This window comes from Scedosporium apiospermum (assembly GCF_000732125.1).
Source record: "Scedosporium apiospermum strain IHEM 14462 chromosome Unknown SEQ_SAPIO_0011, whole genome shotgun sequence".
NCBI lineage: Eukaryota > Fungi > Ascomycota > Sordariomycetes > Microascales > Microascaceae > Scedosporium > Scedosporium apiospermum.
In genome coordinates this window covers 55,940-82,976 of record NW_015971712.1, presented here as the reverse complement: position 1 = coordinate 82,976, position 27,037 = coordinate 55,940, and the positions used below count along the sequence as shown (strand labels likewise).

At 53.3% G+C, this 27,037-nt stretch overlaps 9 protein-coding genes and 2 pseudogenes across 9 annotated transcripts; 6 read left to right on the top strand and 5 right to left on the bottom strand.

The window, feature by feature from the left end:
* Nucleotides 1-261: 261 nt before the first annotated feature.
* Nucleotides 262-3,381, top strand: SAPIO_CDS0024 (Coatomer subunit beta; the record flags this gene model as incomplete). The annotated part of the gene is made up of 4 exons (XM_016782912.1): nt 262-566; nt 638-1,058; nt 1,144-3,145; nt 3,233-3,381. 4 exons carry the CDS (start codon nt 262-264, stop codon nt 3,379-3,381), a joined length of 2,877 nt encoding a protein of 958 aa, XP_016646545.1.
* A 917-nt stretch (nt 3,382-4,298) lies between these two features.
* Nucleotides 4,299-5,960, top strand: SAPIO_CDS0023 (26S protease regulatory subunit 6A; the record flags this gene model as incomplete). The annotated part of the gene is made up of 4 exons (XM_016782911.1): nt 4,299-4,627; nt 4,750-5,165; nt 5,237-5,871; nt 5,940-5,960. 4 exons carry the CDS (start codon nt 4,299-4,301, stop codon nt 5,958-5,960), a joined length of 1,401 nt encoding a protein of 466 aa, XP_016646544.1.
* Nucleotides 5,961-6,985: 1,025 nt separating this feature from the next.
* SAPIO_CDS0022 lies at nt 6,986-7,984 on the bottom strand (annotated as a pseudogene; the record flags this gene model as incomplete).
* A 525-nt stretch (nt 7,985-8,509) lies between these two features.
* Nucleotides 8,510-11,003, bottom strand: SAPIO_CDS0021 (tRNA ligase 1; the record flags this gene model as incomplete). The annotated part of the gene is made up of 2 exons (XM_016782910.1): nt 8,510-8,758; nt 8,826-11,003. The coding sequence occupies 2 exons, from the start codon at nt 11,001-11,003 to the stop codon at nt 8,510-8,512; spliced, it is 2,427 nt and encodes an 808-aa protein (XP_016646543.1).
* A 1,300-nt stretch (nt 11,004-12,303) lies between these two features.
* On the top strand, nt 12,304-12,957 carry SAPIO_CDS0020 (annotated as a pseudogene; the record flags this gene model as incomplete).
* Nucleotides 12,958-13,029: 72 nt separating this feature from the next.
* On the bottom strand, nt 13,030-14,459 carry SAPIO_CDS0019 (uncharacterized protein; the record flags this gene model as incomplete). Its single annotated transcript, XM_016782909.1, has 3 exons — nt 13,030-13,529; nt 13,795-13,896; nt 14,126-14,459. 3 exons carry the CDS (start codon nt 14,457-14,459, stop codon nt 13,030-13,032), a joined length of 936 nt encoding a protein of 311 aa, XP_016646542.1.
* A 389-nt stretch (nt 14,460-14,848) lies between these two features.
* On the top strand, nt 14,849-16,461 carry SAPIO_CDS0018 (uncharacterized protein; the record flags this gene model as incomplete). The annotated part of the gene is made up of 4 exons (XM_016782908.1): nt 14,849-14,917; nt 15,085-15,938; nt 16,017-16,222; nt 16,298-16,461. The coding sequence occupies 4 exons, from the start codon at nt 14,849-14,851 to the stop codon at nt 16,459-16,461; spliced, it is 1,293 nt and encodes a 430-aa protein (XP_016646541.1).
* Nucleotides 16,462-17,304: 843 nt separating this feature from the next.
* SAPIO_CDS0017 (Vesicle-mediated transporter vid24) lies at nt 17,305-18,578 on the bottom strand (the record flags this gene model as incomplete). Its single annotated transcript, XM_016782907.1, has 3 exons — nt 17,305-17,666; nt 17,761-17,911; nt 17,991-18,578. 3 exons carry the CDS (start codon nt 18,576-18,578, stop codon nt 17,305-17,307), a joined length of 1,101 nt encoding a protein of 366 aa, XP_016646540.1.
* Nucleotides 18,579-20,464: 1,886 nt separating this feature from the next.
* Nucleotides 20,465-21,163, top strand: SAPIO_CDS0016 (uncharacterized protein; the record flags this gene model as incomplete). Its single annotated transcript, XM_016782906.1, has 3 exons — nt 20,465-20,814; nt 20,873-21,034; nt 21,109-21,163. 3 exons carry the CDS (start codon nt 20,465-20,467, stop codon nt 21,161-21,163), a joined length of 567 nt encoding a protein of 188 aa, XP_016646539.1.
* A 509-nt stretch (nt 21,164-21,672) lies between these two features.
* Nucleotides 21,673-23,672, bottom strand: SAPIO_CDS0015 (uncharacterized protein; the record flags this gene model as incomplete). Its single annotated transcript, XM_016782905.1, has 7 exons — nt 21,673-21,885; nt 21,972-22,212; nt 22,276-22,615; nt 22,680-22,860; nt 22,937-22,977; nt 23,031-23,513; nt 23,600-23,672. The coding sequence occupies 7 exons, from the start codon at nt 23,670-23,672 to the stop codon at nt 21,673-21,675; spliced, it is 1,572 nt and encodes a 523-aa protein (XP_016646538.1).
* Nucleotides 23,673-25,363: 1,691 nt separating this feature from the next.
* SAPIO_CDS0014 (uncharacterized protein) lies at nt 25,364-26,488 on the top strand (the record flags this gene model as incomplete). The annotated part of the gene is made up of 3 exons (XM_016782904.1): nt 25,364-25,484; nt 25,603-26,181; nt 26,247-26,488. 3 exons carry the CDS (start codon nt 25,364-25,366, stop codon nt 26,486-26,488), a joined length of 942 nt encoding a protein of 313 aa, XP_016646537.1.
* Between the last annotated feature and the right edge of the window lie 549 nt (nt 26,489-27,037).

The following is a 27,037-nucleotide window of genomic DNA, read 5'->3' as shown; positions in this document are numbered from 1 at the left end:
CCATCTAACTAGGACCAGGCATTCCGACAGTTCTCTTCGCATGGTCGGTGTTCGATCGTCTCCTCCGTTCCGCTCTCCCACGACTCCCTGGACCACCTCCACTATCTCGCAACCTAATCCTCTTAGTCTTGACCACCCCTCGATTCAAGTCGTCACCTCCTATCTAACCCGGGTCTCGACCCAGCTCCTGATCAACACCTTACGCGACGTAATCTGACCGATCGAGCTGGCTCCGTCGTACGGACCAAGACACCAGCCACCATGACAACCTTTCTCGAAAATGCCTACAGCCTGGTGCACCAGGATAACACCGCCGATATCCCCTCCGTCTCCGACCTGCGGATGCAGCTGGAGAAGGGAACTGACGAGACCAAGGTGGAAACCATGAAGCGGATTCTCACAATCATGCTCAATGGCGACCCCATGCCCTCCCTCCTTATGCACATCATTCGATTCGTCATGCCATCCAAGTCCAAGCCGCTCAAGAAGCTTCTCTACTTTTACTACGAGATATGTCCCAAGCTTGATTCTAGCGGCAAGCTTAAGCAGGAAATGATCTTAGTCTGGTGGGTTATGGTCTATCATAGGGCATCCAACGCACTGCACATCGGATCTACTAACACGGGCGCCTGTGTAGCAATGGCATCCGCAATGACCTCCAACATCCCAATGAGTACATTCGTGGAAACACACTCCGTTTCCTCTGCAAGCTTCGAGAACCCGAGCTCATCGAACCCCTGCTGTCCTCGGCCCGCGCCTGCCTTGAGCACCGCCATGCCTACGTCCGGAAGAACGCCGTGTTCGCCGTGTCGTCCATTTTCCAGCACTCCCCCTCGCTTATCCCTGACGCTTCCGATCTCATCTCGACTTTCCTCGAAGGAGAGAGCGACGCAACCTGCAAGCGCAATGCTTTCGCTGCTCTTGCTAGCATAGACCATGACCGAGCGCTTGCCTACCTTAGCCAAGTTTTTGACGGCATACCTAACGCGGAGGAGCTTTTGCAGCTTGTTGAGATTGAATTTATCCGCAAAGATGCAGTTCAGAACGCCCAGAACAAGGTATGTATGGATGTGGCCGTTATTGTACCACCCGGGTCCCTTGTTGCTCCCCGGGTTGAGGGATGTACTAACGTGCACATGAAAGGCCCGGTATCTTAGACTCATCTTCGACTTACTCGAGGCCGGTGCCTCGACCGTTGTCTACGAGGCCGCTTCATCCCTAACGGCGCTTACAAACAACCCCGTTGCCGTCAAGGCTGCCGCCGCCAAGTTTATTGAGCTTAGCATCAAGGAGCCCGATAATAATGTTAAGCTGATCGTCCTCGACCGGGTGGACCAATTGAGGAGGAAGAACGAAGGCGTCCTCGATGATCTTGTTATGGATATTCTCCGAGCCCTTTCTAGCCCCGATATCGATGTCCGCCGAAAAGCATTGACACTTGCTTTGGAAATGGTCTCGAGCAAGAACGTGGAAGAAGTTGTCTTGCTCCTCAAGAAGGAGCTTTCCAAGACTGTGGACCAGGAGTACGAGAAGAACTCGGAGTATCGCCAGCTCCTCATCCATTCCATACATCAGTGTGCCATCAAGTTCTCCGAGGTCGCAGCCAGCGTTGTCGATCTTCTTATGGACTTCATTGCCGACTTCAACAATGCCTCTGCTGTTGATGTTATCAGCTTCGTCAAGGAGGTAGTCGAGAAGTTCCCCAACCTGCGGGCGTCCATCCTCCCCAGGCTGGCCGGTACTCTTGGTGAGGTTCGAGCTGGCAAGGTCTATAGGGGTATTCTCTGGATCATCGGCGAATACTCCGCCGAGGAGAAGGACATCCGTGATGCATGGAAGCGAATCCGGGCTAGTCTCGGTGAAATCCCCATCCTCGCTTCTGAGCAGCGCCTCCTCGACAACGTCGATGCCGAAGAGAAGAAGGACGACGACCAGGTGAACGGTCATTCCAAGCCGGCAGCGCCCAGCGGTTCTCGACGAGTGCTAGCGGATGGCACATACGCTACGGAGACCGCTCTGACGAGTCAGTCCTCGGCAGCGGCCAAGTTGGAAGCTGTCAAGGCGGCGCAGAAGCCCCCTCTTCGACAACTCATCCTCGATGGCGACTACTACCTCGCTACCGTGCTCTCTTCTACCCTTGTCAAGCTTGTGATGAGGCATTCCGAGATCTCGTCGGAGCCTGCGCGGACCAACGCCCTCCGAGCTGAAGCTATGCTTATCATGATCTCCATTGTCCGTGTTGGCCAATCGCAGTTTGTCAAGGCCCCCATCGACGAGGACTCTGTCGATCGGATAATGTCTTGCGTCCGCTCCCTCTCCGAGTTCACGACCCACAAGGAGCTTGAGACCGTTTTCCTCGACGATACCCGAAAGGCCTTCCGCGCTATGGTCCAGGTAGAAGAGAAGAAGCGTGCGGCCAAGGACGCTGCCGAGAGGGCCAAGACTGCCGTTCAGGTCGACGACGTATTCCAGATTCGGCAGCTTGCGAAGAAGAATGCTGATGCGGGGCTGGAGCTTATGGATGTTGATCTTGAGCGGGCCACTGGCGGCGAGTCCGTGACGGAGGACCTCTCTTCGAAGCTCAGCCGTGTCGTGCAGCTCACCGGATTCTCGGACCCTGTCTACGCCGAGGCTTACGTCAAGGTCCACCAATTCGATATCGTGCTCGACGTGCTCCTCGTCAACCAAACTACCGAGACTCTCCAGAACCTTGCCGTCGAGTTCGCGACGCTCGGCGATCTCAAGGTCGTCGAGAGGCCGACCACGCAGAACCTGGGACCCCACGACTTCCATAACGTCCAGTGCACCATCAAGGTGTCGTCGACGGATACCGGAGTTATTTTCGGCAACGTAGTCTATGAGGGTGCCCACTCTACGGACACGAACGTTGTTATTCTTAACGATCTCCATGTCGATATCATGGACTACATTCAGCCCGCGACGTGCACGGAGACGCAGTTCCGCACGATGTGGAATGAGTTTGAATGGGAGAACAAGGTCAATATCAAGTCCAAGTGCAAGTCGCTCCGCGAGTTCCTTGAGCAACTCATGGCTTGTACCAATATGAACTGCCTTACTCCCGAGGCTAGCATGAAGGGCGATTGCCAATTCTTGAGCGCCAATCTCTACGCTCGTAGTGTGTTTGGTACGTGCTTCATAGTCTTTACCTCCGCCTCTCCCAACTTACGTATAGAAAAACCTAGAATACTAACAGACGACCTCTGTCATGTAGGTGAGGATGCGCTAGCGAACTTGAGCATCGAGCAAGAAGGCGAAGATGGACTCATTACCGGATTTGTCAGGATAAGAAGCAGGTCGCAAGGGCTGGCATTGAGTCTGGGCTCGTTAAAGGGTTTGAACAAGATTGGAAGCGCAGCTTAAGCCGTGCCTTAAACCATGCCGTCCATCATATGTTCTGTAATGGCAATTCGACTTTGTTGAAAAAAGTTGGATCGATCAAGGGGGCGCGGGTGGTGGCGTTACCAAGAAGAAGGTGGAGGCAGAGTTATGGGAATGAGTGATGCAAAATGGGTCATGCCTATGAATTTTTTCTCCACACACAATAGTACTAGTAGATTTGTTCCTCGAGAGATGAGGGTTAAAAATAAAGCTGGTTTTTCTGTTTCCGTTTGTCGATCGATTGTCCTTGGCGGGGGGTAGCTTTGCTCTCCTTATCAGCCCTTCTAGAAGGTGAGGAACGAGCACTGTCCAGTAAGCTCGTTTAATGTAAGATAGTCCAACTAGGTCCAACATTCTGCCCCGGACGATATTATTTCAGTACTTTGCCTAGGTAGTTTCCGAGAATTTATTTCAGGATTCTCTCTGAGAGACCGTGAACATCTCTGATGGAGACTCAATCAAGCTCCTTCCCCTTCTTCAGCCTTCCATCTGTTGTGGTTGGAGTGATGAGTAAGCAAACACATTAGTTCGCCACTTGGTACCAATTGGGAAGAGTCTTACTGTTGGTCCGTGCTCTGCTGCCACTTGGCGCTCAAGGCTGCTCTGTGGATTACGCGAGCTTGTCATGACCTGAAGGCTGATTGATGCTCAACACAGCAACAAGCTCCAAACTGCGAACACTTGACGCTCGGGAGCCTTTCCATCACCCAAACACACATTATCGACCTCTTGACCCCAACGCCACTCATAACAACCACCATTTCTCTTCCCTTCTCCCCAATCCTTACCTAGGAACGCAACATTGTAATTTTTCGTTTTTATTCCTCTGCTCTACCCGTCCCCACCTATCTGTCTAGACCACAGCCTCTCATCGCTACTTCCCATCACAACCCAACACAATGTCGACCCTCGAAGAGCTTGACGATCTCGATCGTCGCGACCAGCAGGAGGACAAGGATAAGAAGGACGGAAACGACGGCAAGGGAAATGGCGAGAAGAAGGATTCCGCCGCCGACCGTGATGGCGACGCCGAGATGAAGGACGCCGAACCCGATGATGTCCTCGACGAGGAGATTCTCAACCTCAGCACGCAAGACATATTGACGCGGAAGCGGCTCCTGGAGAATGATTCGAGGATTATGCGGAGCGAGCTTCAGCGGTTGACGCATGAGAAGGCTACGATGAACGAGAAGATTAAGGATAATTTGGATAAGATTGCCAACAACAGGTCAGCGCAGTCCTTGGGATACTAGAGTTTCAAGATTCGCCTCTTTTCCCTCTATTCTTTTCTTTTCATCCTCCCTTCTCCATCTCTGGTCGATAAATGCTAACGCTCTCCGTCTCCTTCAGGCAATTACCGTACCTCGTCGGAAACGTAGTAGAGCTGCTCGACCTCGATCCCACAGCCGAATCGTCCGAGGAAGGAGCTAATATCGATCTCGACGCCACGCGTGTCGGCAAGTCTGCAGTGATAAAGACGTCAACGCGACAGACCATCTTCCTGCCTCTCATCGGTCTCGTCGACCCGGACAACCTGAAGCCCGGCGACCTAATTGGTGTTAATAAGGATTCGTACCTCATCCTCGACACGCTGCCAGCCGAGTATGACAGCCGTGTCAAGGCTATGGAGGTTGACGAAAAGCCAAAGGAGCAGTATACCGACGTCGGCGGTCTATCTAAGCAGATTGACGAGCTGGTAGAGGCTATCGTTTGGCCCATGAAGGAGGCTGAGCGCTTCAAGGCCATCGGTATCAAGGCGCCAAAGGGTATGTTGATCCCCCCCCTGTTGGGTTACTTTCGCTATGGCATATATTCTGACTGACTGTATTTATTTTAGGAGCTCTAATGTACGGGCCTCCTGGTACCGGCAAAACTCTTCTCGCCCGTGCCTGCGCCGCCCAGACCGACGCCACTTTCCTCAAGCTCGCCGGCCCCCAACTGGTGCAGATGTTTATCGGAGACGGTGCCAAGCTTGTCCGAGACTGTTTCGCCCTCGCCAAGGAGAAGGCGCCTTCGATCATCTTCATCGACGAGCTGGACGCTGTCGGTACGAAGCGATTCGACAGCGAGAAGAGTGGTGACCGAGAGGTTCAGCGAACCATGTTGGAGCTCCTCAACCAGCTCGACGGTTTCGCCTCGGACGACCGTATCAAGGTCCTCGCCGCGACGAACCGAGTGGACGTCCTCGATCCCGCCCTGCTCCGATCGGGTCGTCTGGATCGCAAGATCGAGTTCCCACTACCTAACGAGGAGGCTCGTGCTCAGATTCTCAAGATTCACTCGAGGAAGATGCGCATCGACGAGAGCATCAACTGGGGCGAGTTGGCTCGTAGCACGGACGAGTTTGGTGGTGCTATGCTCAAGGCCGTTTGTGTTGAGGCGGGTATGATTGCGTTGAGGATGGGCAAGGATAAGGTCAGCCACGAGCACTATGTTGATGCTATTGCTGAGGTGCAATCGAAGAAGAAGGAGGTGAGTACTAACGATTTGTGTCCTGATGATCGTGAAGATGAAGGGAGGCTAACCGTGAGTTTCGTCAGACTGTCAATTTCTATGCCTAATTCACCACTTCGCCACGGGCCATGGCCGTTGTACAACTGCTCGATTATCGTTCAGAAAAACGCGCTCGGGAAATGGGAGTTTGGTGGACTTAGCTTAGCTTGGCTGGGTGCAGCCGATGCAGCATGGTTGAGAGAGATTGGGCAATGCATATAGACAATTGTATGACTATTCGACTTTGAGAAGTAGTTTCTTTTCCGTACACTTCTGGTGAGCAGAGAAATGGTTAGGTTCCTTGGCTGAAACCGAAGACGGACTTGTTTGAGCTTTTCGCGAGCGTGAGGATAGGTCAATACGAGTGCGTCCGGTGATGTTTGGGGTCAAGGGAAGGAACCTTCCCAGAGCTCCCTCTCTCCTTCCATCACAAGCCCCGGACCTAACTATAGCTTTATATATGAGGATAACGAGCGAATCTACCAGCCGAGTTGTTCAAGTGAGCCTGCACTCATGATGGTCTGGCGGGCCAAGACCAGCGACTCAAAAGGCTAGAAAACAACCCCGGATAGTTTTCGTACGCTTCGATCCCGGAGCCGAGCTTTTTTGACGTTTTTTATTTTTATTTTTATTTTTATTTTTCCCCCTTTTCGTTTTACATCACCAGTCCACAAGATGGATTTCTCTGTATTTTCAATGTTTTAGTATATCTTTTTTTTCTCTGGGGTTTTAGGAAAGATTAACGTTGACGCACGATATACTACAAGGGTTGAGGCCACAGATAGAGTCAGACTCATATCCCATCTCTGCTCTCCCATCTTGTTCCATGTTTCCTCTTATCTACTAACTACAGAACCTCACTCGTAATTATAGACCGGAAGCCCTTGAGGGAGATTTCAAAGTACATGTTGCATTCCATTGTAAAGCGAGCTTTTCTATTGTTTCTTTTCTCTTTAACAACCAAGGAGATCAAGATGGTACACATATATGCATACAAATATTGATATCTTACACAAGAAGGGGACCCCGAAAAGCCCCCAGGTCTCTCACACCCCATATCAAACACATTAAGCCTCTCTCAACCTCCTCATCCTTATTCCTGCTTCTTCTCACCCTCCTCCAACTGCATCTTCCTCCCCTCAAGCGCAAGCCACAAATTCTTCGACCCACTCTCCAAAGCACTCGTAACACCCAACCCAACACCCTGCAACATAGCCACCAACTGGGCCCTCAACCCATCCAAACCGCCCTCGATACCACCGACCCACTTCACGCCATCCACATCAAAGATCTTGCCCTCCACACGTCCGCCCACGAGGAGAATCTTCGCCAACGCACCCTGCACGACGGGATCATGATATCCGGGGGCCTTCTTCCTGCTGGGAGCAGGGAACTGCGGCGCGCTCGGGGCGAGAACGGTCAGGGCAGCCGCGAGGTGAGCGGGGGACACGGCGGGGAAGACGAGGGCCGCTACGGGGCCCGTCATGAGGGGGCTCAGCTGGGCGTAAACGGAGTCCGGATCCGAGGTTTTGCCTTCCTTTTCGGCGCGTTTGACGGATTCGTAGGCGGCGAGGGAGAGGTCGTGGACCAAGGGGCCATGCTTATCCGTCCTAGCCGTGGCGGGATCCCCAGCCGCCTTCTCGGCGTCGAAGAATTCCGTAATCTTGAGCGCCTGGTTGAACATCCTCGCCCTGAGAACCTCCAGCTTGATATACGGCGCCAAATCCACGGATTCACTGCCCACGGCAACGGGCCCCACGGCCTCGAGGGCGACTTTGAGCTCGCGGCGGACGGCCATCCATTCTATGGCCGTAAGGTTATTGTGCTGGAGGAAGAGGATGAGGGGCGTCGAGCGCAGGAGGGACGTGTAGGAGCGGATGAGCTGGGCTTGGCGCTTTTCGGGGCGGCGGGCGCTCGGGGGCTGGGTCGTGGGGACGTAGTCGGCAGGGAGCCGCGAGGAGGCAGACGACGCTGCTACGGTGGCTTGCGGTGCTGAGGTCGTTGAGAGGGCGCGCGTGAGGAGGAGGGTGCGGGTTTCGTGGGCGAGGGGGCAGAGCCGAGCGAAGGCCTGGCGTGGTATCCGGGGAGGCATTGTGTCGGGTGTACCTGTTCGCTGGGTGCAGGAGACGAGTTGTGGGGTTTGCAATTGGGTCCGCTGGCTGAAACTGCGGCGTTGGCGAGAATTGGGTTGCGCCGCACAAGTGTTCGTGAGGACCCGTCTGGAGAGGAAGATGCCGATTCCAATTCGAGATCGTCTGTCCAAGGAAAAAAGTTTGGAGCTCGCAAAGGGAAGTCGAAAGTGGTAAGATGATCCGTGCACATCCGAGTTCTAGAGAGAGCCATTCCCGGAATTTTACACTGTGTTTCGCACGTTATACGTTCCTCTTCTCATTCCTGAATAAACCCACCACAGGAAGCCTGACCTTCATCAGAGCGAAATCGTCTCAAGAGTCATTTCATGGTATAATACAGATTCTAACTAAAGAGGTGGTATAAGTATGCAATTCTATGCAGCATAAAACCCGCCCCGAAAACACCTTTTCGAATTCCAAACACATCATCCACTCTCCATTGACTAACCACACCGAGCCCGTCCAAATCTTCTCCCACGCTTCCCCTAGCGCTTGAAAAAGTTGGCCACGCCTCCAACAAATCCCTTCAGCGTAGGCTTATCCTCGAGCACAACGTCGTGTACCTTGTCGCCGACACCGTTCTCGAGCCACTTCTCGAGCAGGTCGTTGCTCTCCTTGGGCTTGACGGTGGAGTCCCTCGTGCCGACGGTGATGTGCGCAACCTTGTTGATGCACTTCCACTCGTTGTTGACGAGGCGGACGACAAGGGCCATGATGCGGTCGTCAAAGACAATCTGCATTCCGGAAGGGTTAGTTCAGAGCTGTGCGTGTGGAAGATGGAACTGGGGTATCTAGACTTACCCGCTCAAGCATGACATCGCAGTCCCCGAGCTTGCCCTCCGCATTACCGGCCTTCGCTGCCTCTTCGTAGAGATCATTGTACTTCTTCCAAAGCTCGGGGTTCTCCTTCGAAGAAGCTCGGTGCATCAACGTCACGTGGAACTTGGGCTGAACTCGTCGAGTCTGCTTCAGCTGCATGTAGAACCGCGTAGTGTCACGATCCTTGTCCGCGAATGCCTTCTCCAAAATGTCATTGACGTCCCTGGCCGAGACGTGTACGGCCATGTACTCGAGAGGCTTCTTCTTTTCTTGCTGCTGCTGCTGCTGCTGGCCCCGCTTATTCTTCCCTCCTCGGTCGGGGATCGTGTGCTTGATTTCGGGCTTGTACCCCATGGCGAATTCGATGGCTTCATCCAGCTTCTCGGCGCTAGGGAGCTCTCGAACGAGGTTGGGATACCACTGATGGAGTTGCGTGACCACCGTCTCGAGATTCACGCGACTACCGGCCACCGGATCTAGGTCGATGACATGGTCGAAGCCATCATCCGGCGGCGAGAAGGGGTTGCACGGCTCGAACCTGTCAATGAAGCCTTCCATGATATGGAGGTACTTGGTCGGCTCCGTCGCAGCATGGATGGTTTGGTGGTTATCTCCGCGCTCCAGAACTCTCGCCCGGGTGACCTCGCGGAGGTTGTCGAGTTGCTCCGGGTCGTGCACAAAGTGCAGCGCCACCAGCTTCGCCCCGCTATGCTGAAGCTTGACATCCGTAATGATCTGCCTTCGTTCGTGCTTCGCAGCGTTATTCCTGTCGGCAATCACGGCGGGGTGGATCGTCAACTGCTCGAGACACATCCTCGTGAAGCGAGGGGGCTTCTTCCCCTTGCCGGTAAGGTTGTCGTTTTGTATGTGGCCCCAGTCGAACAGGTGCGCGAGTGCCTGGGCAATAGTTGTTTTGCCGCAACCAATGGTCGCGATGGGGACGAGGATAACATCCTTGTCGACCTCTGTTGAGGGCAAGGCTTCACCAGCCAGGTTCTCGATGTTGGCGGCATCCGCTCCCTTGATATGCTTGAATTCTAAAAAGTCGTCCCGGAGGGTGATGATGCCGTGGTTCTTCATGTACTGTTTCGCAAGCTTCGGATCGGCTGCGAGTCGTTTCCGGGCGTAGAGAAGATACTCCTCGGTAATCTTCTGGTGCTTCTTGAACTTGGGAGGCTTGCCCGAGATCAAGGCCTTTGTGCACTCTCGCCACTGGCGGTACATGAGATATGGCTCCTCGAACTTGAACTTGAAGAAGAAATCCTGGTAAGGCACGGAATCGGGGTTGTACGATCGCTGGCACCGGATGACGAAACCCTCCACGTCGCGGCCATCGTGAGCGCCCGTTTCGGCAGCCTTTTCAAGAAACTCTTTCACCTCGTTGATATCATCCATGACAATCAGTCCTACTTTTCGGAATGCCCAGGCGTCGGCAAACTCCTGCACTAACTGACTAGGGTACGTGGCAAAGGAAGGGAGATTCAAGTTGACGCCGTGGAGGTACAGTCCCGCCTTGTCCTCGCCATACGCTAAGATGTGCTCCTCGAAAGAATCGTCGCAAAGCTCGGCGACGGCGGTGACGTTTCGACGATAAAGCTCGGCGGCGAGATCGGCCTTCGTCTTTCCAATAGCGGCAAGTTGCTTCTCGATGTGCTGCTCTCCGGCCTTGGCGTGGCTCACGTCAACGTCTCCTCGCTCTCCGGTTGAGTGCTTGCTGCAAACGAGTAATGTGCCATCCTCGAGCCCGGAGATGAAGATGATGCAGCCGTTCTCTTTTAGTGTGAGCTCGTAGGGTCCCCTTGTCTGCTCGATAATGTTCTTCCATTCGGTCTCGTGGACCTCGCTGATGTTGAAAAACTTGTCATAACCTCGCACAGCAATCTGGGGCTCGTTGCGGCGGTTCCTAGTGGTGAAGAGGCCGCGGGCATAGGTGGGTAGGTCCCGACGCTTGTAGTCCCAATCGGAAAACTTCCACGAGTCTACCTGGATCCCGTCGGAGGAACCGACCACGTCGAATGTGTTCTTCTTGACCTTGAAGTGCTTCTTGTCGCCACCGCTTTTCCTGCCGGCCTCTAGGCCTTTGACCATGGTGGCTACTTCGGAGACATCTTGGGGGATAAAAGGCGCCTTGGCGGCTGTGGTGGTAGTGGCAGCGGCCATTGTGGGATTGTGAACTGCCGAGATCTTCTTTCGATTGGGAGTGTTCTGAAGGTAGTGGCAGGAGCTCTTCTTGGAGCTCTTCGCTTCGGGGGTGGGTTGGGATGGTGAAGCTTGTCAGAACGATTTGAGTTGGCCCATTCAAGGACATATATAGCCAAGAGGGGGGAGCCCCGATGCTATCTCAGGTCGTACAAGGGCCTACTTTAATTTCTGGCAGGTCTTGAAAGGAGCCTGAGAAGTCATGCGGTTGCCCGTCGCGCTCTTCGACTAGGGCGGGTTGATGAGGCTTGGTACTAGGGTCTAGTCTAGGTGAGTCAGATAATCGCAGGCTGCGCCGCACGGTTGAGGCGATGGAGTCAGACGGCGAAAGAGCCTAATTTCGGGACAGGGGACAGGCTGAGTCGACGCAGGCAACCAGATGTGATCAGACACGGGGTTTTATAGGAAAGGAACAAAGGGAGGCGTCGACAAAGAGCGTGTTGGTTTCGTTGATGATCAATTGATGTCTTATTTACTTTTGAAGATGTAGACGCGGGGCAGGAATGCCAGGAATATCAACTCATTGTTGATCAAATGTTTTAGTGGGGTCGGTAACGTCAGTTGGTGGGCGACCTGTTTCTCAGCCCTATTCAGACAAGACAAATCAGCGTTTCATGCCGGACTGGGTGGCGCCTGCAGGCTCTGGAATTTTACGACCCCGCTTTGGAAGCTCTTTCATGGTGGCAGGCACGATGGGTGATCGATGAGGGGCAGAGCTTTACCGGGGAAGTTCCAGCTCTGCGGCCCATCTTGCCCATCAAAGAGAGGATGTACACTTTTCGAAGTAGACGAAGGCCAGGGCAAAGCTATCAAAGAAATGATAGAGCACAAAAACACATTTCGTGTTCGTCGAGCGGGAATTCAGATGCATAATGCCTCGTGTCGAGGAGTTCAAGAAACCACCGCCTTCAGCCTCAGGTTCACCACACAACAATTCCAAGACCTTGGGTTTTAAACCTTAGAGTCAGGCTCGATCTCTGTCGGCTCTACTTGGATATCCTGAATCTCGACATCTTGAAATGTTCTGCGTTGCTTGTGAATATTAATGATCATTGCCCAGCCACTGTGTCGACCAAAGCAAAGTCGACAAGTACACTAATACTGAGCAATTGTACCCCGCATCACCCCGCTATTGCATGGAAGCTGTGAAAAGAGAGAAAAAAAAAGTTGCGTCACAGAAGCCTCAAACATATTCTATCATCAACCCTCCCAATTCACCAAACAGACGTCTCTCAATCACGCAATTGATTCATTCGCTACCATGTCTCCCAATCCCTATCTCCTCGCTGCAGACAACAGCCCCGAACTCCTCCCCCTCCTCCGCTCGAACCCATCCCTCGCCTCCGCCCAAGACGAACACGGCTACTCCCTCGTCCACGCCGCCGCCAGCTACAACCACCTCGATCTCCTCCGCGCACTCGTGCAAGAATTCCAAGTCGACGTCAACCTCCGCGACGAAGACGATGAGACGGCCCTCTTCGTAGTCGAGTCCGTCGAGGCCGCCCGCCTGCTCGTCGAAGAGCTCGGTGCTGACGTCAAGGCTGTGGGTTCGGAAGGGCTCACGGCACGGCAGAAGATTGAGGCCGAGGGTGACTTTCCCGCCGTTGCTGAATACCTGCTCACGAAGGAAGATGGAGCAGAGCGAGAACCCGCAGCTGTTGCGCGGGCGCGAGAAACACTCCCGCCTTTACCTGCCGGCTTGAAAATGACCGTCGGGACCATGGATGCTACGGAGGATGTCCCTGCCGAGGTCGACCCCGAGTTTAGGAGGAGGATCGAAGAGTTAGCGAGTCGTGATGATTTTGATACCCCCGAAGGCCAGGCCGAGTTGCGCAGGCTCGTCGAAGAGGCCGTTGTAGGGGCGGTTTCAGACCAAGACATTTCCGAGGGCCGAAACGTACGGCCGAGGCAGTAGTCCGTTCTACAACACAACAGAAGAGGAAAAAAAAAAAAAAAAATACAAAATGCAGATGTCATTCGTCTACCCTCAAACATCGCGCCTCACCTCCCAGAGAATATACTGGCCTCCCGAGCTCGGGGGACGAAAAAAGGTGCACTCAGCGTTGTCGCGGGCCGTGGTACCCTTCGAAAAGCTCGTCGCGGAGAAGACCAGCCACGACTTGAACGGGAGGCTCGCGACAATCTCCGCTAGTGCCGTGCGCGCCCATGTCGCCGACATGAATCCTTTCCACGTTACCCGCCGCAGCTTGCACGTCTGAGCCCCATCAGAAGACCTAGGTACTTCATACCGCGAAAGGTACGGGTCTATCTCATCGCCGAACTCGACTCGCGGGCTGTCAAGCCGGACGAGGGAGAACCACTCGTACAGATCCGCCGCCGTCTCTTCGAACTCGAGCTTGTCGCAGCTTGCGAGCTCTTGGAGGAGGCCCTCGAAGGAGGGCGAGCTTGTGATGAGTGTAGGTGAAGAAGAGGGCTGGATGGCCACTTTTGTTGCTGAGGACGCTTTGAGGAAGTCGATTTTCATTTCTAGATGTTTTCCTCTGTCAGTTTACGCCATAGCTCGTCAGAATCGACAACTATCTACCTTTTGATTTTGACGTGGTGCACAGCCATGGAATGGGCTCACTAAACACATTTTTGCACGCGTAAAGGAGTCTATCGAAGCCCTTCTTCCCGTGGATCATGGAGGGGGAAAGTAAATCGTATTCCACGACTAGAAGTTTAACGCGTAAGGACCGGGAAAAAGAAAAGTAACAGTAAAGGAGGGAGTGGGAAGGCTTGTTCGACTTACTCCAACGAGGTTTACCCTCGCGCTTGCCCTTGACTCCATGGGGTTCGCCCACTAGACCGGCTCTTTCGTATGTTTCTCTGTCGAGATACATCGTGAGCTTGCCTGTGTGTCGAATATGTTAGCTAGACTAGATTAGTTCTCGGGAGGCGTGTAAGGAACTCAGACGTGCCATTGCGGATTGTGAAGAGATTGTCTACGGGTTCTTGGCCCTTTGACAGCATTAACACATCGCCTATATTGCTCAGTCAGTCTTCGGCCTTGACGCTCACAATATCCCATGTGTCATCTATTTATTCTCTTTTCCTTTTCTAGGTGAAAAGAAACTCCATACCGGACTTGATATAATCCAAGTAAAAAGCGTGGTCAAAAATCTTGGCCAACGGCATCGTCACCCTGAAAGACGGCGGAGGGACCAAGTTCCCCAGGACGTCGCTTTGCAAAATTTCATAGCTTTCCTCGGGGAGGACGAGATCGATACTGTGAATAAAATCTTGCGCTAGAATCGCGGTCCATGGTTTGCCCTTTTCGGGCCGGCGAGGAGATTCGTCTTCAGTGGTTGCACTAGCGGCTGTGGTGGTGTTCGTTGGTGAGATGTGGGACATTTGGCCGTAGGTGACGGAGCATTTTGAGGATTGGTAGACAGAAGGGGTGGGAAAGGAAAACATGGTTGGAATTTAGAGGTTTAGAGGCTCGCTGAGAAATGTGAATGAACGGAGAGACCCAAACGTGGAGGGATTGATGGACGATTGGGAGAATCGAGGCGATGGCGGAATTGGTGCGAGAGAAGGATGAAGCTTTGAAGAGTGAAAAAGGGTGTGGGCAAAAATTCATGCTAAAATTCAGTCTCAAGCTCGACTTCAAAAACCAACTCGCCTCCGCAACAACACCTTCGAAGATTCGGAATTTCCCAAGTTTAACAGGAATATTGACTTTGAATGAATTAAAGCAGGAAAGACAGCAAAAATCTCGATCATCTCCGAGATTAATCTGAATCCCACGGCCCTGTCCTGCTTGGCCCGCCATCGCCCCTCTCACGCAGGCAAGGGTTATCACCATGGACTTCATCGTTAGATTTACACAGTCTCATGAGACATTTCGTGTTCCTGAGATAGAGGCCCTGGCAGTAATAGAAGGAATCGACTTGAAAATCAAAGAATACAGGCCCGAGGTATCGTCTGGTCCCCCATGATGCATCTTTGCGTGAACCCCTCCTCACATAGGGCCGGCCTCGCTTCTCACCTCTTCCTTTCTCCATTCCTCTCCTTGACTTGTATCTAACACTATTAATAGTCCCCCTTTTGCATCGTCACCCTCCCCTCAGAAGATGCCGCCAAGCGCCTAATCCACCGCTCCATCCTCGTCCAAGCTATCTACGAGCACTGGGCCTCCTCCACCACCCTCCCCGCCCTCCAAGACCAAATCAAACTCACCAAAAACCACCTCCGCCCGGAATATCAAACCTGCTCCTTCAAGTTCACCTTCGACTCCTTCCAAGGAACGCGCACCCACGCCGCCAAAGTCGCCATCATCAACTCCTTCGCCTTCCTCGCCTTCCAGGGCCCCATAGTCCTGCGGAACCCGGACGAGGAATTCGTCGTGCTCGAGGAATGGAAGAGCAAGAGTACCGTGTTGGGGATTACCGAACCGGAGAGGTTGTATTTCGGACGTCTTGTAGGGGGAGGGGCGAGGGATTTGGCGGGCGTTTATACCCTTAAGAAGAGGGGGTATATTAGCACGACGTCCATGGACTCAGAACTTGCCCTCGTGACGGCGAATATTGCCCTCGCCGCCCCCGGGAAAATGTTTTACGACCCTTTCGTAGGAACGGGGAGTTTCCCCATTGCGTGTTCGCACTTTGGCGCGCTGTCGTTCGGTAGCGATATTGATGGGCGCGCCATTCGCGGGCAGGGCAAAGCCAAGAGCGTCAGGGGAAACTTTAAGCAGTATGGCATCGAGTACCTGCTTGGGGGAATGTTCGTCGCCGATTTAACGAACACGCCGATTCGCGTGTCTCCCGACAGGCGGATATTCGACGGCATAGTGTGCGATCCTCCCTATGGCGTGAGAGAAGGGTTAAAGGTGCTGGGATGTAGGGATCCGGAGAAGATGCCTTGGTCTGTCGAAGCCGGCAAGGAGCGATCCCAGTAAGTTGTCACCCTATTCTTCTTTTTCTCCCCTCATATGCCCGATGATGCTTTCACTCACACGTGTTTCGTGGCAAGTCTACCGGATTATATCCCGCCCAAGAAACCGTACAGCTTCCTCGCGATGCTGGACGACATCCTCGCCTTCTCGGCAGCTACGCTCGTTGACAACGGCCGTCTCGCTTTCTGGATGCCCACAGCCAACGACGAGGCTGAAGAGATCAAGATACCTTCTCACCCGTGCTTTGAGGTCGTTGCGGTGTGCAGTCAAGAATTCAACAAATGTGAGTTGGCGTCTTTCTCCGTGATCCCTTTCCCTCTCATCTTCTTTCCCTAACCTAACCCGCCTCATCCACCAGGGTCAAGAAAACTCATTGCATATCGAAGGATTCCCGACTCCGATGTAAGCAAAGACGCCCTTGAGGCCTGGACAAATCGCCAAATCCAAAAGGAAGAGGGCACGACAGCAAATGAGCTGAATCCCTTCCGACGCATGTACTTTACGAGGTTCGAGTCACAGTGAAATAGATAAAAAGTTTCATGAACCAAAAGAAACAAAAGCAAGATCGTCGCAAGGCAATGGCAGTGTAGAACTACTTAAGCGGAGCTTGCTCTTATCCATGAACTAGGATGTAGCCCTAACTGTAATGTCGCCAACACATCATACCGTGATCTTTCCTGTCGAGCTATAGAAACACGAGGAGATTCGCACGCTTGTCGCGCAAATGCTATGAAAACAAGATGTCGTCCAGGTAAGTAAAGGTAAACAAAGGACAGAGATATGCTTCTCTTCTGTCCCGATGCAATTCATAGTTCCCCGGCAATGCAAATGCCTCTCTTCTCCCTGACCGCCTCCTGTATAAGTGAGGCCTCTGTAAAACAATGATATAAACCGCAAGAAAACAAAAGAGCAAAACTGGAACTTCGCTGTTTCCCATGTCGTGAAGCGTCATCCCGTACCTATATCCCGAATCCCTTTGCCGAGTGTAGTATACCGTCCGATACATCTCCAGCCTTTGCGAGAATTGGCATCATACCTCCCCCGTTTCTCTCTCCAACTGAGCGATCGCCGAACTCACGCAGGCCAAAACAAAAGAAAAACAATTACCCCAACGCAAATACCTTCCATGTCGACACCTAAAGGGAAGGAAAAGAAGGACAAAAAAAGGAGCGCAAGATGAACGCCATAAACCAAACTATATCCACATGGGTATCACCGGAATTCCAAGGCGCAGAAGCAACCCCGATCTTCCACATGCTTTAGTTCAAGTTGTTGGAACCTATAAACGAACAGACTGCACGTTAGCATTTGCTCCCAACAAAGGAAGATGCGGATGGAAAGGGGCTGGGGTGGGGGTAATTAAGTTTACCTCTCGCTCTTCGAATGGAAATAGATCCCGCTAATCTCGCCCTTGACCTGGTTGAAGCAGATATAATAGAAGCCCTCAAAGCTCGCCCCGCGAATAGTGGTAACGCGATGATCCGGTACTAAAAACTGCTCCTTCCACCTCATGAATATATTTTCTTGCTGGGCGAGGTCTCGGATGAAGACGAGACCCTTTCGCGCTTGGCGCTGGTACGGCCTGAACGCGCTGAACTTGGCCCAGTGGTTCAGGTCCTCACTGTCGGTAGCTCCCCAACTCTCGTGGTTGGTGATAAATGTGTATTTGGAGCCGATGATCTCGCCTTCGAAGTAGGTCGTTAAGGTCGGATGGTCTTCGGTAAGGTCTGTTCGTGGATTTCAATTAGTCACTGTGCCGAGAGGACTGAAGCAGATGATATCATGCCGAATGGGAAAGAGAGCGTGAGGACAACGACCTACCCTGAATGCGCAGGTACCCACAGAGATACGATTCCCTTAGATCGACATGCTTAATTTCTACCGAGACGTCATATACCTGCCTCTCCGACTGCTGAGTTCCGTGGAATCTGGTTCCCGGCCGAAGGAGGGACGACGGGGATGTTGTAATCGCCTGCGGAGTGAAGGGTACATGTTAGTAAAACTCCGACAATAGGACCAGACATGAATCCAGACGATCGGTCGAAACATACCCTCAAGTTAGAGTAATCGGGCCCCATGGACGTGGCCGAGTATTCGTCCGCACGCGCAGCTAGTTCCCTGAAGTCCAGACTACGATCCGGCTCTGTCACGAGGGATGACCGACCCTGCTCGAGCCTTGTATGGTGTCGGGTATCAAACTCCGAGTTACCGCCAAGCATCGTGGTATCAGCTCCGACGTCGGCGTACTTTACCGAATCCATAGCATTATCGGTGCCCGACGTCTGGGCCGTATCGGGGGTAGAAACCGAAGTCTCCTGGACGGGCTGCGGGCCGGGAGACAGGGTGGCGGATCTCGAGGTAGCAGGCGATGGGAAGTCGTTGCGGTCGGTCGCCACGCCGGAGGGGGGAGCGGTAGCGGAATCGGTTAGGGAGGAGACGGCGGCTGTTGAGGAGGGTTGATGACGGTCGACGGCGTTTTCGCCTCGGGAGGATTCGTTACGGACGGCAGTCGAGGCATGCGACTGTGAGCCGCGCCAAGGCGGTGAGGTTGGGGACCAGGTGGCGACTGTCGTGGGCTCCTCTGGACATGACGAGTGGTTCTGCGAAGGGGGAGGCGATTGGGGTGCCGTGTTGGGCATGGCTTGGAGGGAGGGAAGGAATTGGGAAAATTAGCGGGGGGAGGCGCGATTGGATTTTTTTCTCTCTGACACTGATGCCAGCCGCGGTTGAGGTTGAGAGCAACCGAACCGTCGGGCACAAGTTGTCGTGAGGAAAACAGGTGGAGCTAGACGTTGGATATAGAGGGGCGCCGTTTCGGTGCGGCGGGAAGAGAGAGTCGTGGTAATCTTGGCAGGAATCGTGGGCTCAAAGGGGAAGAGTGGTTTAGGAGTGGTTTGACATTTAGGGTAAAGGGAAGATGAAGAGAAATGTGAGACCCATGTGGTTTTTGCGTGGTGGCGATGGATTGATCGGTGATGGGCGATGGGGGTCAAGGAGGATGATAAGGGTCTGGTCCTTTTTGGGCGAATGGGTTCAGTGATGGATTGGGCTGGGGTGAAGGGAAGAAGGCGCTGGGGACGGGGGTTGGCAGCCGAGTCACGTCTTGGGAGAGCTAAAAAATACAAAAATACATCGAGGACAGGGACTCCTTGTACACTGTAAGGAACCTGGGGCAGAATCTTACAGACACTGTCTAAGTTTTATGAACAAACCACGTTTTGGCCGTCGTTCGCACTGTGAGGTTCTGTTAGATACATGATCCGGAGATACCATCAAGCTTTGAGATCTTGGAAAATTTGCTCCAGTGACATCAACGATGTAGTACAGACACCAGCTGTAACCAGAGGTTTGCTCGAGAATCCGCCCTGTCTGCTGTTCTGAGACATCACAAAGTATCATCAACTATGTTCTACAAGTAGGAAGCGAGATGCCATGTCATCTGCATCAGAGACCAACATACATGGAGGAGAGTCCAGCCAACACCATCCCATCAACATCCTTAAACTGCTTGTCATTGGGTTCACCGCCGGGCTAGGCGAGGCCGGGCCGGCATGTCCTCGGCTGCACAAACATCAATCGCTATAAAAGGGTCACTGAGATCAGGTGCAATCCCTCCTTAGGATGCCGTACGACGGGCGTCTCTCCTAATCTAGCTTGCGTGCGCTCCTGTTTGCTCACTGTAAAAGGCGGGACGGGATTCCTTCAGACAGTCCACATCGACAGCGCATGAGGGAGTGCGAAGAAAGTGCCGTGACGCTGGGAACAGCCAGTGACCCAACCCCTGTTCGATGTTAGCCCACTCGGCTTGTCACATGAGCTAAATTTAAACTCGTTCATCAGGACCGTGGGCATCTGCAGACAGTTGAACATATCAGATATCAAGTCCAAAGCTGTGGACTTGTCCGTCCCACAAGCGCAAGCTTCTCTGGGAGAGATATAATAGCAAACAAAAGATGTGTTAATTTAAACTGCAGTTTTAAACCCCCATCTAGAAAAGATTCCGATAAAACGTTTCGAGATATGTGGGAACAAACTATGAATATTCGAATATTCTCCAAGTTCTCTAAGCTTGACTTGAAAAGCTGACACGTGCGCTGACGTAATGTCACCCGATTTCACCTGTCCTGCCACTTCGGGGAACTGGTTCTGCCTGCCCTGTGTCAATTCGCTCGCATTCATCCGCGCTAGCGAAACGCGGCATATGAGATCCATATCGACCTGCAGGAGCTCCGCCTCGTAACCATCCCAAGACGACAAAGGCAGCAGCGGTTTCTCCAACGGGCATCTCATCAACCGAACAAGAGGCATTCCAGGTAGCTCAAGATATCGGGATACTCTTCTACTTTCATTCATAATGTGCTAGATTCCGGGAATCCAGCTCTAGTTTTCTATTTTTCTATTCCATTTCCTCCCCTCCTCGCGTGCGCGTCTCTCTGCGCAGCACCTCCACCTCCACCCGCCGTTGAATCCAAAACCGCAAACTCTCTCCACCCCCAGGCATCAAATCGACAACCAATCGACAACCATGGACTTCGCTCCCTACCAGTCGTCTCCCCCCGAGACAGGCCGCACCTCCTTCTCCCCGCCAAACGAACAGCGCTCCCCCCGCACCTCCACCGACTTCATCCGCCGATCCCTCTCCCCCTTCCAGCGCCCGAGCCCCCCGCCCCTCCAGCATCCCCAGCCGCAACGGAGCTGGCAGCCCATAATACCGGGCTCGTACCCCGCCGGGGACGCATACAGGGAAGGCGTGAGCGAGTTTGATACGAGCTTGGGTGTCCGGCTGGACTACGAGGCTGCGGCTGCGTATTTAGCGTTTCCGCCGCTAGGTGCGATATTCCTTTTGATAACGGAGAGGAATAGTGACTACGTGAGGTATGTTGAGCCTAGACCGATCCTGAGAATAGTCCGTCGGTGTTAATGGCCTCGGTAGATTTCACGCGTGGCAATCGAGCTTAATCTTTACTGCCATCCTTGTCTTCCACCTTGTCTTCTCCTGGTCCACCTTCCTCAGCTGGCTCTTCTTCCTTGCCGACTTGGCCTTGATCGGGTTCCTGGCCCTACGAGCTTACCAAGATGCGGACACCTTAGACAGGTATGATGCGCTACCCAGGATGCATTTAGAATGGTTGATACCGCCATGTGAGACGGGCGCTGACTTCAGTGTAGATATGAGGTCCCCTTCTTTGGCCAGCTTGCGACAAGGTTCCTCGACGACGAGTAGAGGCAAGGAAGGACGAAATCGGAAAGGCTTGGACGGCACCAGACATCGATGGGGCGGTAATTTTGAACTTTTGGCGGTTGGATGGACCCGATTGTATACCCTGTTTCCGACACGATGATCGGAATGTCTTCCCTTTTTACGTTGTGCATATTGTTCTTCAGTACTCCGCGCTTTGTTTTATTGTATTCTTACTTGGAGTCATAATATTGTATCTGCTTTGTTTTCCCAGGCCAATGCTTTCGGTTGAGATGGTGGTGGAGGCAGCGCTCAACTGGGCTTCAAGCTTCAAACCCGTCTGCGGCGGTTTCGAGTATCAATAGCTTTATTCTTCAGTTGAACCATCTTCGTATTCATTCATAACATGCGGAATTTCCAATTTACACCGAAGAAAGAAATGTCCCGTCATAACAACAATCCAATCCATACAAGCTCTCCAACAAAAAAGACCACTTTTGTTTGGTACTCCCTCCTCCATATCAATCGCCCACCCTTTTATGACTTCAACCTAATTACAACTCCTGCCGAAGCCCCTGAACCCTCTTCTCGGCTCCCTCAATAGCCTTTTCAAACTGCTTGGTGGCCCAGTCCCAGGCAGACCAGAAATTCTCACTAAGCTGCTCGAGGATGGTCCCGCCCGGGCTGCTGGTGCCGTACTTGAAGTAGGTGAACTGTTTCCGAGCCTCGGCGCGGAGGTCATCGGGTTTAGATCCCTGAGGCACAGACTACATTGGCGCAAGTTAGTCTCTCTTTCGCATCACACATCTTCAGATTGGTAACGATATCGAAAAGGGGGGCAGGAAAAACGTACGACGCCGTAGGAATCAAGGTAGGACTTGAGTTCGCTCTCGCTCCAGGTCTCAAAGGTTCTGTGCTTGGCGTCGGCGGTAGCCTGGGCGAGGTAGCTAGTGGCAGAGCTCCACTTATCACCACCTGCAGAGGAGGCCGAGCTGTAAGCAGACTGAGCGGCGGTGAGGAGATCGTTTCGGGTTGCAGTAGCCTTCTCAGCGGCTGCTTGGGCTTTCGCATCTCCGCTGGAAAGGAGATATTTCCTAGAGAATTTGGTTAGCGCACGCACAGTTCGACCTAATGCGGGGAGGAGCACGAGCTCTTACTTAAGGTTCTCCAATGACCAGTCATCAAAAGTCCAACCTCCAATGGCACTGTGAGCGTGCTTGCGAACGAGATCGCGGACCTCGTCAGTATTCGAGCCCTGAGGGATGCCAATGCCACGGGCATCGAGGAAGGCCTTGAGACGACTATGCGACCAGAGTTCGGTAGCCTTATTAAAGGCATCTTGTAACTTCAGGGCAGCGCTATCGGTGGCCTTGGCAAACTCGTTACCGGCGCTAGAAGTGGCAGCACCGAGCTTACCAGCGGCGTCCTCGCCGAGGACTTGGGCACGGTGTTTGCGGATAAGAGCGCGGAGTTCATTGGTCTTAGTACCTTGGGGAACTTCGAGAGGTCATCGGGTTAGCGTCAATGCAAGGAGGGATCGGTGAAGAGCATATATACTAACCGGCGATGCCATTCTCGTCAAGGAACTCCTTTAGCTGAGATTCGGACCAGGTGTCGAGAATTGAGTCGGACAGATCGGAGAAAGCAGACTTGGCAGCCTCGGAAGCGGTGGAGGCGGCATCCCGCAGCTTAAGATAGACGAGTCGGGAGTTGCGTCGAACGGCGGCGATCAGCTCGTCGCGCTGCATGGAAAAGCGTTAGAGCAGAGGGACAGACGCCAATGGGGAGCTTGCAACTTGCGTTAGCGGGTTGAGGCACCGAAATGCCATGCTCATCGAGCCACTTCTTCAGGTCGGAAGCTGTCAAGGGTTATTAGGAACCTCGATCTTGAAGGTGGATGATAGGCACATACCGGACCAGGTTTCATAGAGCCAATCACCCGGATACGCAGCAGTTTCTCCAGCCTTCCGGGCAACAGTATCATAATGAGAGCGAATCTTCTCGAGAGTGACGTCACGGGGTCGCGGCTGGGGAACGGGGATATCATGCTTGTCACAGAAAGCCTTGAGCTGGCTATCCGACCAGGTGTCAAAAATCCACTCCTTAACATTGGTCCACGCCTGCTGGGCATTGTCCTCCGTCTCGTACCAGGCAGCTTTGACACGGTCGATGAGCGTGTCCTTGCTGGCCTTGGTGTCTTGCCCGACCTCTTGGCCCTTGGATTCAAGGAAGGTCTGGAGCTTTTCGGCATCCCAATCGTGGTATGGGGAGACGACCTGGTTCCAGTTTTCCGCCACGAGCCTTTCGAGATCCTTTCGGTCGGCGGGTGTGGGGTGTGGGATGTTGTGATCGGCCAACCATCGATCGAGCTCGGTCGCATCCCACTTGTTGTACGCTAGATATCGGGGGAATTGGTCAGTTGGCAGCTTCCTGCGTTGGAATTGGAAGAAGACCTCTACCGAGGAGAATTGCCTGCCTTACCAGCATTGGATGCCCAAGTACCCATGGCCTCAGTGGCCAGGAGGGCCACAAGAAGGGAGCTGGAAAGCTTCATTTTCGCGGGGATGATGTGATTCGAGATGTATCGATTACTGATGTGTCACTCACTCGAGATCCGATCCGGGGTTGTTTGGCAAAAATGGCAATTAGGTCCAGATCATAGTCCAGGAAACGCTAAGTCTTGACAAACAAGAAGGAGAGGTAAGAAGACAGATCCAGGGGGATTGGAGAGCTCTTTCCTTTAAAGAGGTGAGACCATTTTGGGCGAATCGAGACAAGGCGCAATCATCACGTCACTAGCAGATCACTGGAAGGTGCGACTTGTGTGTGGCTCACTGGCTTCGTCCATATTGACATTCTGTACTGAGGTAGCAACGTCGAACTGGCTGTATTAGACATGTACGGTGCCAGGATGACGGGGTAAGGAACATGCAGACGTAGCTCTGCAGCTTATTGGTGATGGTCAGTTGGATCAGGTAAATGGTGTCGTCATTCGTCGACACTGGACGCCTGGCGGCGCATGACAAACCGCCGCCACTTACTATCATATCACTATGCATCCAGACCCAGAAAGCGAGCAACTTCTCGGGCCTCTAAGGAGTCCGGCTCCGTTTGACCCAATTATAGATCTCGGAAAATTCGGTCCTCACTCGAGTTGTTTGTTTCCTCGTGATTGCCCGGGAGTCGCATCCACGCCCGGAACTCTAGATGGAGCCGTGGCCGGCTCACTGGGAGATGTTTAACGTCGAAAACAACCTGGAACATTTTTGATAAATGAGACTTTGAGTCGGGGACCCTGAGTCATGAAAAAAGCCATTTCTGTCGCGATGCCTCCCAGCAACAAATCAGTTTCAACACCGGAACTTCCTTCATTTATTTTTCTCTGATATGGTGCGTTCAATGTTTGTTTCTCGGCAATAACTTGCCTAGTTTTGACGGAGTTCGTTCTTTGATCGTGTGTTGACGACAAAATGGTGAGCCAGTGGTGTGCAGGTTGCCCCGTGCTATTGATTTCTCTCTCTGAAGAAAAAAAAATTGCGATTTGAAACCAGGCCGACGGACGTTCCATCCAAGCTCTCTGGCCTTGGATCTGCCCCTCATGATTCCTGGGCCCCTGACCCAGTGATGTTCTGGATCTTCCTCCCCGAGATATCTCGGATCATGCCGCAGGGGTCTAGCCGTTTCTGTTCCCGAACCGGTTCTAGGGCAACGGGCGGCAACGGGACCCTTTCAGGACCAACGCCTCTAAGCCGCATCTCCCCCAGCATTAAAATGACCAGCAGCCAAGACCCCCTAAAGCCCCCAAAACATACCCTGGCGGAGACGTTAGAATATGCAATAATTTGATCAAAATTATCGTGAGATGCACCCGTGGCACCCACAGACACGACGTGTCAATTGCTTGGCAATTTCTGGGGCTGGCCCTGCTCATATCTCACAAGGCCTGTGGAGGCCTCCTTCTCCGTTTGGTTGCGCAATGCCCAGCATGCCCAGACTTGAGGCAGGCATGTCAGCGGCACAACGGCTCGCTCGCTCCTGCCCTGCAAGGCAAGCTCCATTGATATCCTGAGCTCCCCTCTCGGCCTTGCCCCTCCTCTTATTGACAATTCTCCCCCACCTTGCTTGCACACATCCCAAGACTGTTGCGCATTTCTCCCACCAAGAAGATTTCCTCTTGCGTCGATTCCGACTCGACTCAATCAACAGCAGTAGATAATCTCAGTTCAAGTCTTGCCTACTTATCCGATGTCCTTTTTCAAGAAGCTCACTAAAGAGTTCGACTCGCTCACGGCGTCCTTGTCCGACAAGAAGGACGAGGGCCAGAGCCAAAGCCAGGACCAGAGCGGCGGCGGTACCCGAGACTACCGTAAGTCCACATCCTCCTCCTAAGCCCCAAGCTTGCACTAGCTTGGGGCTTTCTCTTTTTCGCCACAACGGCATCGTAAACCGTTTGAGACCGTTCCTGACTAGTCTTGCTGGAGCAGCGCAACCCGGATACCATCAGCCCTACCAGGGAGGCGGATCTCCCTACCCTCCCCAGCAGGGCTACCCTCCCCCGCAAGATCCTTCCTACCAACAGAACCCGTACCAGGGCTACGGCGCTCCGCCTCCTGGCCCTCCGCAGTCCCATGGATACGACTCCGCGTCGCCTCCCGGTCCGTCGGGACCTCCACCGATGCCGGGACACCTCCCTCCTCTACCTGAAGGCTGGGTAGCCCAGTGGGATTCGCAGTCTGGCCGTTATTACTATGCGGAGCAAGCTACCGGCCACACGCAGTGGGAGCGACCTCTTCCTTCCGGATATTCCGCGGGCCCTCCTGCCGGGTATGATTCCAACACCCGAGGACATGATGCGCATTATAGTGGTGGTCAATATGGTGGTGCTCCAGGAGGATATTATCCTCCTCAGGGCTATCCTTCACAGGGCGGCCACTATGATGGCGGCTATTCCGGAGATGGGCACGAGAAGGAAAAGAAGAGCGGCAAGGGCGGTATGCTCTTGGGCGCTGCTGGTGGTTTGGCTGCTGGGGCTATCGGAGGTGCCCTCATTGCGAACGCTTTGCGTAAGTGTTTGTCTCTTTTCTTGAAAAAATTACCCTTTTTACTCTTGATGGTTAACATTATCTAGATGATTCGTCTGACGAGGAGCAACATGTTGTTCATCACCATCATTACTCCGCACCGCCCCCCGAAGAGGACACTCGCAGCGTCTCATCTAGCGACCAGGAGGAGCTTGATGAGGCACGGGAGGACTATGAGCAGGCACTTGAAGATGCGGCATCCTCTAGCGCGAGTAGTAGTGATCGAGAGGAGCTGGAAGAAGCTCGCGAAGAGTACGAGGAAGCTTACGAGGAGGCCTACGATGATTAGGGTCAAGGTGTAAAAAGGCCGAGGAGCCAGAACTTGACACGCCCTTCTGAAGGGGTTTCCGACCCTAGCGCAATCATGTCTGCATCTACCCGCATGGGTTTTAACACTCTATGTCTTAAGCGTACCTAACTAAGCGGTGATGAAATGGCCCCATCTCGTATTTTAATGAAGCTTATTATCTGTTCCGTTTTTCTGTGACTGTGTTCGTGGTGGTTGGAGCTTTGTCGCAGGGTGATCCTGAGATTGGTGGTTCGCCATGGCGGGGAGGAATGCCCTGCAGGGCGACGCGCGTCAGACACTCGGAGTTGCAAGCCGAGATGGCCAGCCAGCCGGCCAGCGTTGTGATCCAATATGACCAGTATCAAACGACACACGGAGCACCGGAATGTGACACGATTTCGTGCCAATATCTCGCCTGCCTCCCGAGCCGTGTTTGGGTCTTGTTAGACAGGCCCGGGGTTGAGAGAACAATCAATTGATTAGTGCTGTGCCCGCACTGCGGGATTTCCCAAATTGATTCCCCCTCATGCTGATGGTGGTGGCACCCCT